Genomic DNA, 13890 nt, shown 5'->3' on the forward strand with positions numbered 1-13890 from the left:
TGACGGGAATGAATGTTTAGAGTGGTTAATATGGTGCCAATCAAATGAGCTGTTAAGATGATGTTGCATTTCTTTACCTATTGGTGCTACATTCATCCAGGCAAGGGGAGTGATTTCAATCAAGTATGTAGCCTCATATTCCATGCACAAGTGACTACAGATGCTGGAATCCTGAGCAACAAAACATAGAAACATAGAAAATAGGTGCAGGAGTAGGCCATTCGGCCCTTCGAGCCTGCACCGCCATTCAATATGATCATGGCTGATCATCCAACTCAGCAGCCTTCTCTCCATACCCCCTGATCCCTTTAACCACAAGGGCCACATCTAACTCCCTCTTAAATGGTGAGGAGGAGCCATCTTGGGGAACGGCTGCTAACCAGCAGCCGTCCGTTTAATTCATTTCTTTTTCAGTTTTTAGTTAGTTTTGTTCGTTGTTTTTTTCGGAGAAATGGACTTCTTATTGTGGGGGGAAGGAGGTAACCTTACTTCTAGGTCCCTACCTGGTTGGTGAGGCAGCTTTTTCTCTGGGCTGCCCGTCGACCCGTCCTCGTGGTCTACCAGCGGGCTTGGAGCGCCGTTTCCTGGTGGGGACCGCACAGCACCTCGGCTTTGGTGGCGGCACAGTGCTGGAGCGCCATCGCCGAGCAGAGCGGGCGATGCCTTGCCTGGGTCGCCGCGCTGGATCGACGCGCTGGAGCTCCGGTGAGCTGGACCGCCGAGAGCAACACCTCCGGGCTGCGGGCCCTACCCCTCTCCTCCCTCCCTTCTCCCCCCACAGCACAACCCCTAAAAAAGAAGTCCGAGACCAAACATAGGCTTGGCGACCGTTTTGCCAAACACTTGCACTCGGTCCATCAAGGCCTGCTGTATCTCCCAGTTGCTACTAACCATTTAATTCCCCTTCCCATTCCCACACCAAACTTTTTGTCTTAGCCTGCCTCCATTGCCCGGAGTGAGGCCACATGTAAACTGGAGGAATAGCACCTCATATTCTGGCTTGGGTAGTTTACAACTCAACGGTATGAACAGTGAATTTTCCAATTTTAGGGAACTAACCTATAAACAACCACTTTTTTTCCTTCCCCCTCTTTCCTGTGCCCCACCTGGATTCACATCCATTTCTCCCCTTCCTCTGCCTTCACAATGTCTTCATCTTCTATCCTTATCTCACACTTTTTTGTCTTTTCATCTCTGGCATCTGTCCCACCATCTGCCTATCAAAAAATCCCACCAACTGTATCCTCCTATTACTCGAGCACTAAGTGCATCTTTTGTAAGCCGACATTCTCGAACACCAAGAACAACTTGCATATCACGTAACGTTGTACGCTTTACAGGCAATCAGAGTCATTGGCATTTCGGTATATAAAATACATTGTGGCAGAAGTTTAAATTGTTGGATAAATCGATGGAATCACTGCCGCCGAAAATGGACTAGAAAGGGGGGAGGGTGGGAGGGACGTTCCCCTCCATCTTCCCTCAAATGGGGGTTCACGAAAGTTTAAGCTTCTGTGTTTCTAAGCGCAGACTTTGACGGCGGGTGTGCAGTTCTGGGGAATAGGGGGAGTGGAGATGGGACGCGAACGTCTGGATTAAGCAGCGTTGGTTTTGCTCGCACATGACACGCGTAAACGGTATATTTGTAAACTTAATCTTTGTCCGCTTACTGTGACTCTGTATTATTCAAAATACTTTGAACACTTCGAGACCCGAGGCGTCAGTTGTACTTCACAAGCTGCTTTTCCTTCAACTGTCCTGCCCGGCCCACGGCTTCTCATCGTTTACTGCCAGCGTCCACTGTTTCCACGGTAACCATTCTCCTCCCTCCTGCCTCCCCGTTGGCCAGACGGCGCCGGCCTGGGGACGCGGACAAAGGGAGGAACTGCAGTTGCCGGTTTAAACCGAAGACACTTAGGGCCAAAGCTCTTGCTTAGGGCTCCTCTAGTATCTTTGGTTTAAACCGAAGATCGACACAAAATGCTGCAGGAAATCAGCGGGGCAGGTGCATCTCGGGAGAAAAGGAATGGTTTCGAGCAAACATTATAGAGGAGCTCCTCTATAATCTTTGGTTTCGAGACCCTCGTCAGACTGAGAGTCGGGGGAAGTGGAAAATGAGAGATATAGAACAAATAAACGAAATAAATGCAAAAAAAAGTAACGATGATCAAGGAAACTGTCCATTGTTGGCTGGGTGTTAGGGTGATTCATCAGTAAGTGTAAGTTATCCAGCCAATGAAACCCACCAGGACGTTAGTACAACAACTAGGGTGGTCCCTGGGGAGAATACTCCACAATGTTCAAACTAAACAAGGCATCTTTATGTATCTTAAATATAATGTATTCACCAATAAACAATATACATATGGACCACCGTACCTTCAATCTGAACCCTAGCTCTGTATATATTTAGGAAAGGAAATGTCGAGTTGTATCAGTGTTAAACGATATTTTGGGTGCAGCTCTTTCGCTAAGCCTGCATGCTGTTGAGAAGTTCATGATGTTTTGAAATGAAACGTTTTAGTGTGTGGATGTTCAGTCACCTATCGGCAAATCTTTGCAAACTTAGCTGAAGAAGGGTCTGGGCCGAAGCGTCACCTATTCCTTTTCACCAGAGATGCTGCCCAAAGATACTAGAGCTCCTCTATAATCTTTGATGCTGCCTGTCCCACTGTCTAACTTTTTGTGTCAAACTTGGACTCTATTTCGTTGTCATGGTTGGCCAGGGCCCTGCGCGGAATGCTGGGAATTGTAGTCTAGCCACGACCAGGACGGACGGAGAGTGCGCAGACTTCAGCTCCAAACAACCTCTGCTTGCTGATCAAAACAAAAACAACTACAGCCGCCCTTTAACGAAGAGGCTTTTTAAAATTATTCTGGCGAAACATGACATTTCTGGTTGTATTTTGCCGCAGAGCCAGTCGAGCGGTGTTGCTCAAAGAGGGGCTCGGAGTGACTAGTCACTGCTTTCTCCGTGCAGTGGCCCGAAGGCCTGTGTCAGCTACTCGAAGCCTCAGCTCCAAACAGAAAGGCACGGCGCTGAAACGCTGGACTTTACTGGTGGATCCTTTCAGCTCTTTAAAGGTCCGCCTGCCCTGCGATGTGTCCGTGAAGGCGCTGGATCCGCACGGTTATCCGGATGCTGATCGCGTGTTTGTGGAGCTTCTTTCCCCCAACCAAGCTGAAAACGTGGATGATGTTCAGGTGCAGTACGACAAGGCTCTGAAACAGATGGTGGTGGTTTCCGAGAACGTCAGTGGTGATGCTCGTATTGTTTTGGTAACTCCGGTAAAGTTTGGTGAGTATTTATTTGCGTTTCAATACGACACGACCCCCCTGAAGAGGAAGGGGAGAGGAGTCCAATGCTTTCAGTTAAAATTCTGTTTACCAATTCAAAAACTATTCGTGTTAAACGCAATATTATTGCAGTCTTTGTTATCTCTATTAGCTATAATGTTTTCTTCCTATTAGCTATCATGTTTTCTTCACGCGCAAATATAATGTGGGCAAGTTATTTTGGGAAAGGCACCATCGACATTTTATAACTAACAAAATAAAAAGAATGGGGTGGGGTGGGGGTGGAATAAAGCATTAAACACGTATAATAGTCCGCCACAAGCGAGATTCTTAGTTTCAAAAGTAAGTGGGAGTGGTACAAGAGACTGCAGATGCTGGAATTTTTTATCAAAAAGGTGCTGGAAGAACAACGGGCCAGGCTGCATCTAAGGAGGGAATGGGCAGATGATGATTCGGGTCGGGACATTTCTTTAGACTTCGAAGAGGGGCTCCGCCCGAAATGTCTGTCAAATTTCCTCCAGCACCTTGTTTTTCGCTCAAAAGTAATGGGTTTTTTTGTGAAGTTTTCCTTGTTTTCTGTGGAGTTCCAGCATTTTTGGACCATTATCTTTTGTATCAGGTTGTATTAGGATCACTTTTACAGAACGGAAACAGGCTCGTTGGACCACAGTGCATGCCATCATCCGTTATAATAAGTTCTATGTTATCCCACTCTCGCATCCACTGACTGCACATCATTTTACAGATGCCGTTTAACCCATACACCAAAAAGTCATAGTCATACAGCGTGGAAATAAGTTATTCGTCCCAACTTTCCCACACCGACCAATATACCACTTCTACACTAGTCCCACCTGCCTGCGTTTGGCCCATATCCTTCTAAACCCACCCTATGTAATGCATGTACCTGTCCAAATGACTTTTAAATGTTGCGACAGTACCTGCCTCAACTACTTCTTCTTCTTAAGCCCTTTGCTCCTCCAGGAAGCATAGTTCATTGACAAATGTCCTCCACCTTACTCGGTTGTTGGCAGTTCTTTCGAGATCTCCCCAGTTGAGCCCACTCTCAGACATTTCTGTCTGGACACCTCTTCCAGTTGTTCCTGGGACGACCTCTTTTCCTTTTTCCTTTGGTGTTCCATTTCAGGGCTTGCCGGGTGATGTTTGTGGTAGGTTTCCGGAGGGTGTGTCCAATCCAACTCCATTTTCTCCTTGGAATTTGTAAGTCAATGAGCTCCTGGCTTGTTCCTCTAGAGCAGTGCTGTGCATAAGGATAGGGTTGCTGGTTTTGGAGTGGATCTTCATCACCTGTGTGTAAACTACCTCCTCTGATAATTGATAGCATTCACCCAGCAGAGTTTGTGTAAAGACAAAGTTGCCCCCTGGATCCCTCATCACAGCTTATCAGGCAACTGAACCATACTATCAACAACTAAAGAGTGGTCCTGAGCTAGCTAGTATTTACCTCACTGGAGACCTCGGACTATATTTATTCAGACTTTACTGGACTTAACCTTATGTTAAACGTTATTCTTTTTATCATGTATCCGTGTATTGTGGACGGCTCGATTGTAATCATGTACAGTGCATTCAGAAAGTATTCAGACCCCTTCACGTTTTCCACTTTTTGTTACGTTACAGCCTTATTCTAAAATGGATTAAATTCTTTTTTTTCATCTATTTACACACAATACCTCGTAATAAAAAAGGGAAAAGAGGTGTTTAGAAATTTTTGCCTGGACGGGTATTGGTTGGTTCTCCGGTCGAGGAAGAACCGGAGGCTTTGAGACCATCCTGGTGGGGGATGGAGGTGTAGAGTGACTGGACGTCCATGGTGAAGATGAGGGGATGGGGGCCAAGGGAATGGAATGCCTGGAGACGATGGAGAGTGTCGTCTTATCGAGTGAGATAGCAATCAGCACGGGAACACCTCAAGGCTGCATGTTCAGCCCCCTGCTGTACTCACTCTATACTCATGACTGCGTAGCACGTCATAGGGCAAACTCCATCAAGTTCACCGCCGACACCACTGTTTGGGACTTATCACTGTTGGAGACGAGTCAGAGGATTTGATTTGATTTTGATTTGATTCAATTTATTGTCATTGCACTTTTCAGTGCAACGAAATGGTTTAGCCTGCAGTCATAACATAGAATAAATAACAAACACTCAACACGGTTTAAAGTCCCAAAGTCATTGTCTCTTCCCTCCTTGCTCTCCCTCTGCGCAGAGGCAATCCAAGCCTCCGATGTTGTGACCCCGCTGGGTGATGGTAGGTAAGTCCCGAGGCTGAATCCGTGCTCCGCGAACGGGCCGGTTCAAATGCCTCGGCCCCGGGCGGTCGAAGCTGCTGAAGCTGCCGTCCTCCAGTCCAGCGGATGCAGCTGTAGTTGCGGGAGCTCCGGAAAACAGGACTCGAGCTCCCGATGATGTCGTCCACTGGCCCGCGGCTGAGCCTCCGAGGCTCCATAGTCGGGTCGGAAGTTGTGTCGCACCGCAACCACAGCCCCGAAGTCGGCCAGCCTAGCGTTGGTAAGTCCTGGCTCTGCCTCCGCAGCCTCAAGGTCGGTCGCAGTTGGAGGCCGCCAGCTCCGCGATAGGCCTCAGCGCAGTCGGACCCGGAGACGGGGGATACAGCAAGAAAGGTCGCATCCCCCCCCGAAGGAAGAGTCAAAAAACATGTTACACCCACCCCCCCCCCCCCCACACATACACAACTAAATAAACTGAATTAAACTGTAAAAACGGGACAAGAGAAAACAAAAAACAGAAAAGACAAACGGACTGCAGGCGAGCCGCAGCTGCAAGGCAGCGCCGCCACTTCCAGATAGAAGTGAGATCGACCGACTGACCAAATGGTGCCAGCACAATAACCTGGCTCTCAACATCAGCAAAACCAAGGAACTGATTGTGGACTTGGAAGAGGTAGGATGGGGTCCCGTATATATCAACGTGGTGGAAAGGGTCAAGAGCTTCAAATTCCTGGGTGTGCATATTTCCAAAGATCTCTCCTGATCCCAGAACACTTCTTCTTCCTCGTGTCGGGCCATCTTCTATATCACGCCTTTCTGGTCGGTCAGCGACGGTTGAGGGTCGGTGGTTGCAGAACTGGCTACTTCGGTCAGTTACTATGGTACAGTTTTTGTCGTCAGCATTGCCCGGGATGCGCCACGTAGAGGCTTCTGCTTGCATCCCGTCCCAGAACACTGATGCAATCATAAAGAAAGCACATCAGCCTCTACTTCCTGAGAAGATTACAGAGAGTCGGTATGTCAAGGAGGACTCTCTCGAACCTCTACAGGTGCACAGTAGAGAGCATGCTGACCGGTTGCATCGTGGCTTGTTTCGGCAACTTGTGTGCCCAGGAGCGGAAAAGACTGCAAAAAGTTGTAAACACTGCCCAATCCATCATTGGCTCTGACCTCCCTACCATCGATAGTCGCTGCCTCAAAAAGGCTGGTAGCATCTATCATCAAGGACCCACACCATCCTGGCCACACACTCATCTCTCCGTTGCCTTCAGGTAGATTGTCCTATCTGGGACACATGACAATAAACTCTCTTAAATCTTGAGGTGTACAAAATCATGAGAGGAATCGGGTAAACGCACAGAGTTTCTTGCCCCGTCAATTGAGAGCCATAAGGTGAGGGAGGAAAGGTTTAATAGGAATCTGAAGGGTAACATTTTTATACAGAGTGGTGAGGCAGGCAGAATCGCAATGTTTAAGAAACATTGAGGATAGGATGGGTTTCGAGGGATATGGGCCAAATGTAGGCTGGTGGGACTAGATGGGACATGTTGGTCAGTGTGGGCATCCGGCCAAAAGGCCTGTTTCCTCTACATATGACTATGACTAAAACAAAAAATACTTTGCAGGTCTTCCATCATTTGTGGAAAAAAGTGGAGATATTGGTTAGATCAAAGACCGTTCGCCAGAAGTGGAAAAATAAGTTTTAAGATGCAGAGAGGATGGTCGATGGATAGGGCAATGTCAATATTTCTTATCTTTTTCCTATTCATTGAACATAACTTATTTTCCCAATTGAAAGATTTTTAACATGATACATTAATTGTATTTCTCTTTCCATAGATGCTACTTTACCTACTGAGTGTTTTCAATGCTTTCTGTGTTTACTGCAGATTCCCAGCATCTACAGTTTGCAGATTTTTCAAATATACTGTTCAGTATGTTGTGATGTTGATTAAAAAGATTTGATTCATCTTTTTTTTTTGCAGATCTCGATATTAGCACATTCAATAAAGGATGCGTTAAAATAAAACATATGGAGAGTGATAACTGCTATGTGGAAACTGAGAGAGGGCACAGTATCTTGACTTCATTAAAGGTACAAGTAAATTATCTGATTTTATTTCTTTTGAGTTGGAAGACAATATTGTTGGGGGTTTTTTAATGCTATGTCAAGATTATTATTGCTTTTAAGTAAAGGAATGAGTGTGTATTGTTTAATTGAAAGTTATTATAGCATTGTGGGAGACGTAGAACATTTCTTTAAATCCATAAAATCTATACAAGATCTATACCAGAAGAAAAGATGCTTAAGTTCTTCGAACAATTGGGAGAAATCCTCTTTTCAGTTACTCACCTCTGGTTTCACAAGATACTTAGTGAAGCAATATCAAATAATATTTAATAGCAACCACATGGAGATATTATGACAGCAACATCAAAGAGATGGTGGGGGAATATTTTAAATGAGAGAGTAGTTTAAACATGTAATTCTGGAGCCTAAAACTTAAGCAGCTGAAGAAATGTGTGCCAGTGGTGGATCAACTAGTGAACTGATGACTTACCAAGTGACTGGGATTGAAAGAAAAGAAAATCATATTGGACTTTAAATCTAAGACATGTTTACATGACTTGCATTGGAGTTGTAGATTTTATAGTAATAATATACTTCACATCCTTAATGCTGAACAGAAATATCAGTAATATAATATACAGTACTTTTCTATTGCCTAGAACAATACTTTTACGGTGTTAATAATTCTTTATTAAACGTCAATTGGCGATGCTTCCTACCTCAACATCGGCTTCTTACTGTTTGTACTGAGTGATGATTTTGAGCATTAGTGTGCAGGATCTCCATCAGGCTGCTACTAAGTACAGAGAATTAAAGCTGGGGATGGAATTTTACTGAAGTGATAGCTGTGAATCGGATTTAGGATCCTAACGTCTCTGGAAGTTACGATACAATGTAAGTGAATAATCATTACTTGCCAGTGTGAAATGATCTCAATATTATAGATTTTGTTAGATGAAAAGAAATAGATTTAATTGTTCTCAAACAATCTAGTTAATAGCAAATCTATAGAAACATAGATCCTACGAGTAAAAGATTTGTTAGAAAATTGGCCATTGACTAAATCACTGTTTTAGACATTGGGTCATTTGTTCCAATAAGTAATAGTCATAAAGTAGGAAAACTGGCCCATTACGTCTGCTCCAATTCCCATATTCCACATTACCAATGGTGAGATTGTTCAACGAAAGAGATCATTTGGCATTTTTTGCTTATTTACCAGACAACACCAGACAGAATAACACAGCCCATTTGATGGCACTAAAAGTAGTTAGTTGCTGCCTGCAGTTCCAGCATCCCCAGTTTGATTCTGATATTTGTCAGTTTGCAATTTGCCATGACCAGATTGGGTTTTCCACAAGTGCTCAGGTTTTCTCCCTCATCCCAAAGATGTGTGGAAATGAGGAATTGTAGATGCCGATTTACAAAAAAAGAAACAAAGTGCTGGAGTAGCTCTGGGTCAGGCAGCATCCCTGGAGAACATAGACAGATGACATTTTGGCTCATGATTTTTCTTCATACTGAATATAGATGGGGGAGGTGGAAAGAAAACTGTAAGAGGCGAGGCAGGACAAAGCTTAGCAGGTAATAGCTGAACACAGGCGGCGGCGGGAGGAGGGGATGGTTGGACAAAGGCCTGAGATGTACAAAAAAAAACAAGGTTTTGTGGACGAAGTTTGAAGATTTGTGAATTACGAAGCCAGATGAAGTAGGGGGATGGGAAGAAATAGGTGTGAATCCTGGAGGGGCACATGGGAGAGGGATAAGAAAGGGAGTGTAGGGAAGAAGGGTGGGGGGGGGGGGGGTTATTAGAGATTACCTAAAATTGTAGAATTCAATATTCATTCTGTTGAATTGTAAGCTATCCAAGCAGAATATGATGTATGAGGTGCTGTTCCTCCAGTTTATGCTTGGTCTCACTCTGGCAATGGAAGAGGCCCAGAACAGAGAGGTCAGCAGGAGAAGGGGAGTTAAAATAGTCACAAACCAGGATATCCGGTAGGTTTCGGCAGACCAAGCCCAAATGTTCATTAAAACAGTAGCTGGCTGAATCAATGCTTGGTGTGTGGGTTGATTGATTGGCCACTGTAAATTGCACTTAACATATAAGTGAGTGGTAGAGTCTAGGGACATTCAGGGAAATGTATAGATTATAGAATTGGAACAACATTAAATGGGTTCTTGATGGTTGGTGCTGACTCGGTAGGCTAAATAAAGGTCCTGGTTCCATACTGGTGGACTCTGACTTTTAGGTGCAGCTCAACAAATCTATCCTCAATTACTGGAGTTTGCCATTAGATGGCATTATTTCCATACATACATAGGTTACTAAATGACATTTGCTAAATTGTCATTTAAAATAGGTATCAAAATCGCATTCTTAACTGATAATTGCGTCGAATAACAAAGGTGTTTCTGTACACAAAGGCCTTTCAGGTTTATACATGTGTGGATTTAAGAGGTACTGTTGAAGAAGCCGTGGTAAGTTGCTTCATTGCATTGACAGAGAATGAGCCATTGTACATCCAGTTAATTCTCTCTCTCAATGTAAATGAGGAGATGCACTTTGTCTTCTCGTCCGGAAAATTATAACTATACTTTGGATGGAACTCTCGTTCTCCCATTCACATTTCAAAGATTTGCAATGTTTCCTTACTGAGCACCAAGAGTTCACTCTCCATACCCGCAATTTTCTGACCTAACGTTAATCGTGGAACAATTAGTCTTTATAATTGCGTTCAATTAATTGCCTCTCACCTCAAACTTTACTATGCCTCCATTTTCCCCACTTTGAACTGGGCTGAGACTTTTTCTTTACTGTCTCCATTATTGCTCTTTTACTTTGCACGGTCATTGACGTTTAATCTCCCCTGCATTCTGTTTCATTCCTGGTGTTTCCTGTTGGTTTTCCCTCTTTTTTTGCATGTTAAAAAGTTGGATATTATGAAAGGTGACCATTTGAAACATTAATTCTATTTTCTATAACTTTCGGTTTACTTTGGGTTTATTGCTTTGCAATTCTTGGGTTTGTGATACTAAATGTTTGTGTATTTTAACAGATTTTTTTTCGAAACACTTTTCACATGTATAATTGTCTACTTCCAGTCCCGTTTAATGTTAGTATTTCACAATCTTGAACTTTGTAAATGGCTTTAGGTTGGCACATGGCACGGCAGTTAATGCTGCTGCTGCTGCACGATAAACTTTTAGTTTATTACTGGACTAAATGTGACCCATTGGGTCCCATCCTCACACGGGAGGGCTGGTCCCCCAACGCAATATTCCACTTCTCCACCAATTCCAATATTGGTGGCCAGTGGGGGGGGGGGGGCTTTCTGGAGCGCTAGTCTGGGTGTTGTGGGCTGAAGGGACTGGTTTCCAGAGGGCTAGAATGGACATTGTGGGCCGAATGGATTCTTGGACTCGGTTCACTCACTCACGGCTGGTGGGCTCGCAGTTCACTCACTCACGGCTGGTGGGCTCGCAGTTCACTCACTCACATAGAAACATAGAAATTAGGTGCAGGAGTAGACCATTCGGCCCTTCGAGCCTGCACCGCCATTCAATATGATCATGGCTGATCATCAACTCGGTATCCCGTACCTGCCTTCTCTCTATACCCTCTGATCCCCTTGGCCACAAGGGCCACATCTAACTCCCTCTTAAATATAGCCAATGAACTGGCCTCAACTACCCTCTGTGGCAGAGAGTTCCAGAGATTCACCACTCTCTGTGTGAAAAAAGTTCTCCTCATCTCGGTTTTAAAGGATTTCCCCCTTATCCATAAGCTGTGACCCCTTGTCCTGGACTTCCCTAACATCGGGAACAATCTTCCTGCATCTAGCCTGTCCAACCCCTTAAGCCTCACGGCTGGTGGGCTCGCAGTTCACTCACTCACGGCTGGCGCACCCACACACACATACACACGCACACCACCCTCCATCTCGCACACGCACCCTCCATCTCACACACACACACACACACGCACCCTCACACACACACACACACACGCACCCTCCATCTCACACACACACACACACACACACTCACACATACACACACACACCACACACACATCACACACACACACACACACACACACACACACACACACACACACACACACACACACACCTCCATCACACACACACACACACACACACACACACACACACACACACACACACACACACACACACACACACACACACACAAGACAGTACACACTCCATCTCACACACACATCCGGGACATATAAGACAGTAAAACTCTCTTGAATCTACTCACGCCAACTTCCGAATGAGCGCGAACTCTGGACTGAGCGGGACTTCCAGATTGAGCATGACTTCTGCACTCAGCTGGACTTCCGGAATGAGCGCGACCTCTGGACTCAGCACGGCGTAGACTCACAGTTCAGTCACTCATGACATAAACACAGTTCAGTCACTCAGCACGGCGTAGCCTCACTGTTCTGGACTCAACTCTCACTCACAGTCTTCCGGGCTGACTGACTCACGTCCGGCCTCTGGGGCTTTATTCTCCTGGCCCCCCGAAGGGGCGTTACCTTCATGGTGACTGACAGGCGAGAAGACCAATCTGCTGATCTCATGATTTTTTTAACCATTCATAACTTTTCTATTATTTCACCGATTGGAACAAACCTTGGGGCGCTTGGAGCGCAGGAGAACGGTGAGTAAAATGGCGAAAAGATCATAGCGATATAAGGTAGCGTTTTTACTAAAATGCATTTACCACGTAGACTGGAAGTGGTCAAGATGAGAGTTTTAGTAATAGTATAGATAGTCGCGTGTCATGAGATACAGGGAAAAGCTTTTGTTTGTGTGCTACCCTGTCAAAGAAAAGCCTATACATGAATACAATGAAGCTGTCAACAGCACACTGATAGAGGATAAAGGGTACAACTTGTAGTGCAAAAAATAAAGATTCAAAAGAGTGAAATGATTGTAATAGATGTTAGCAGATCCTCTTCTGGAACTGGTATGCAAAGAGTCACCATGCTCCGGCACCATCTTGGATCTTGGTCCAGTGATTTAATCCAAAATCTGTGGAATTTGCACAATCTCACACGGGGCTCTCACTTTTTTTTCCCTTGTTTCCAGCCGGGCAATCTAGGCAGCCTTTTAGTTTCCAAATGACAGTTTAAGTGGTCATTTAAGACTGCTTGCATGATGCGTGCGATAATGTGCTCGGGCAAAGTGCGTAGTTACCAGTCGGAATTATGCTCAATGAAGCATTCACATATTATTTCTGCTTTAAATAAAGTCACAAACTAAACATATTCACCAATCAAGACATGATATATACCACAATGACATGCAGTTAAATTATAATACAGTATCTCACCTCATTTTACACGTTGCAATGAATGCAATTTCTATTATTTCTTTCCACTTCCAAACAAAAATGTGGTTGGATTATTCAGCGTACGATCAACCTCGGTGAGACCAAGCGCAGGCTTGGCGATTGCTTCGCCTCCATTCAGTTCGCAATAACCTCCACTCAGTTTGCAATAACCAACCTGATCTGCCAGTGAGCCAGCACTTCAACTCCCCCTCCCATTCCGAATCCGACCTTTCTGTCCTGGGCCTCTTCCATGGCCAGAGTGAGGCCCACCGCAAATTGGAGGAACAGCACCTCATATTTTGCTTTACACCCCAGCGGTATGAACATTGGCTTCTCCAATTTCAGGTTGTCCTTGCTTTCTCCCTCCTTCCGCTCCTATTCCCAGCTCACCCACTGTCTCTGCCTCTTCGTTTATTTTTCCCGACATCAGTCTGAAGAAGGGCCCCGACCCGAAACGTCGCCTATTCCTTTGCTTCATAGATGCTGCCTCACACTGATTTTCTCCAGTTTTTTTGTCTACCACCCATTCACACAAGTTCTGTTATCCCACATTCCTCACCCACTCCCTACACATTAGGGGCAATTTTACAGAGACAAGTTAACCTACAAAGCCAATGCGTCTTTGGGATGTGGGAGGAAACCCACACGCTTGCAGGGATAATGTGCAAATTCAACACAGACAGTGCCCGAGGACAGGATCGAACACAGATCTCTGGAGTGTAGGGCAGCAGGTCTACCAGCTGTGCCACTATATTTTGTTTCCCAACACACACAAAAATTATATGTTGATAACTTTGCTTACTAAAAAAAAAAGATACTATCCATTTTCAGTCTTAAATCTCTGTCACACTATGTCCCCCTTTACAGCAACTGTATGTTTTAATTCAGTTCAAGACTATGGGGCAG

The 13890-nt window shown here is 45.0% G+C and overlaps 2 protein-coding genes across 7 annotated transcripts in view; one reads left to right on the forward strand and one right to left on the reverse strand.

Annotated features, from left to right (window-relative positions):
- Window positions 1–2701, reverse strand: part of ccdc146 (coiled-coil domain containing 146) — an 87857-nt gene extending 85156 nt beyond the window's left edge. For 2 of the 5 annotated variants that reach the window (XM_055653144.1, XM_055653142.1), the window contains exon 1: window positions 2380–2701. The gene's annotated coding sequence lies outside the window, so the exon portion shown is untranslated. Of the gene's footprint in view, window positions 1–503; window positions 752–1670; window positions 2123–2379 lie in introns of those variants that run through there. The other 3 variants (XM_055653145.1, XM_055653141.1, XM_055653143.1) reach the window with 3 other exon arrangements.
- A 48-nt stretch (window positions 2702–2749) lies between these two features.
- Window positions 2750–13890, forward strand: part of fam185a (family with sequence similarity 185 member A) — a 38314-nt gene continuing 27173 nt past the window's right edge. For both annotated transcript variants that reach the window (XR_008725238.1, XM_055653165.1), the window contains exons 1-2: window positions 2750–3298; window positions 7535–7644. Coding sequence is in view for 1 of the 2 variants with exons in the window: in XM_055653165.1 (XP_055509140.1) it covers window positions 2887–3298; window positions 7535–7644 (522 nt within the window). In the remaining variant the exon portion in view is untranslated. The remainder of the gene's footprint in view (window positions 3299–7534; window positions 7645–13890) is intronic.

Source organism: Leucoraja erinacea, chromosome 22, assembly GCF_028641065.1.
Source record: "Leucoraja erinacea ecotype New England chromosome 22, Leri_hhj_1, whole genome shotgun sequence".
NCBI classification, from domain to species: domain Eukaryota; kingdom Metazoa; phylum Chordata; class Chondrichthyes; order Rajiformes; family Rajidae; genus Leucoraja; species Leucoraja erinaceus.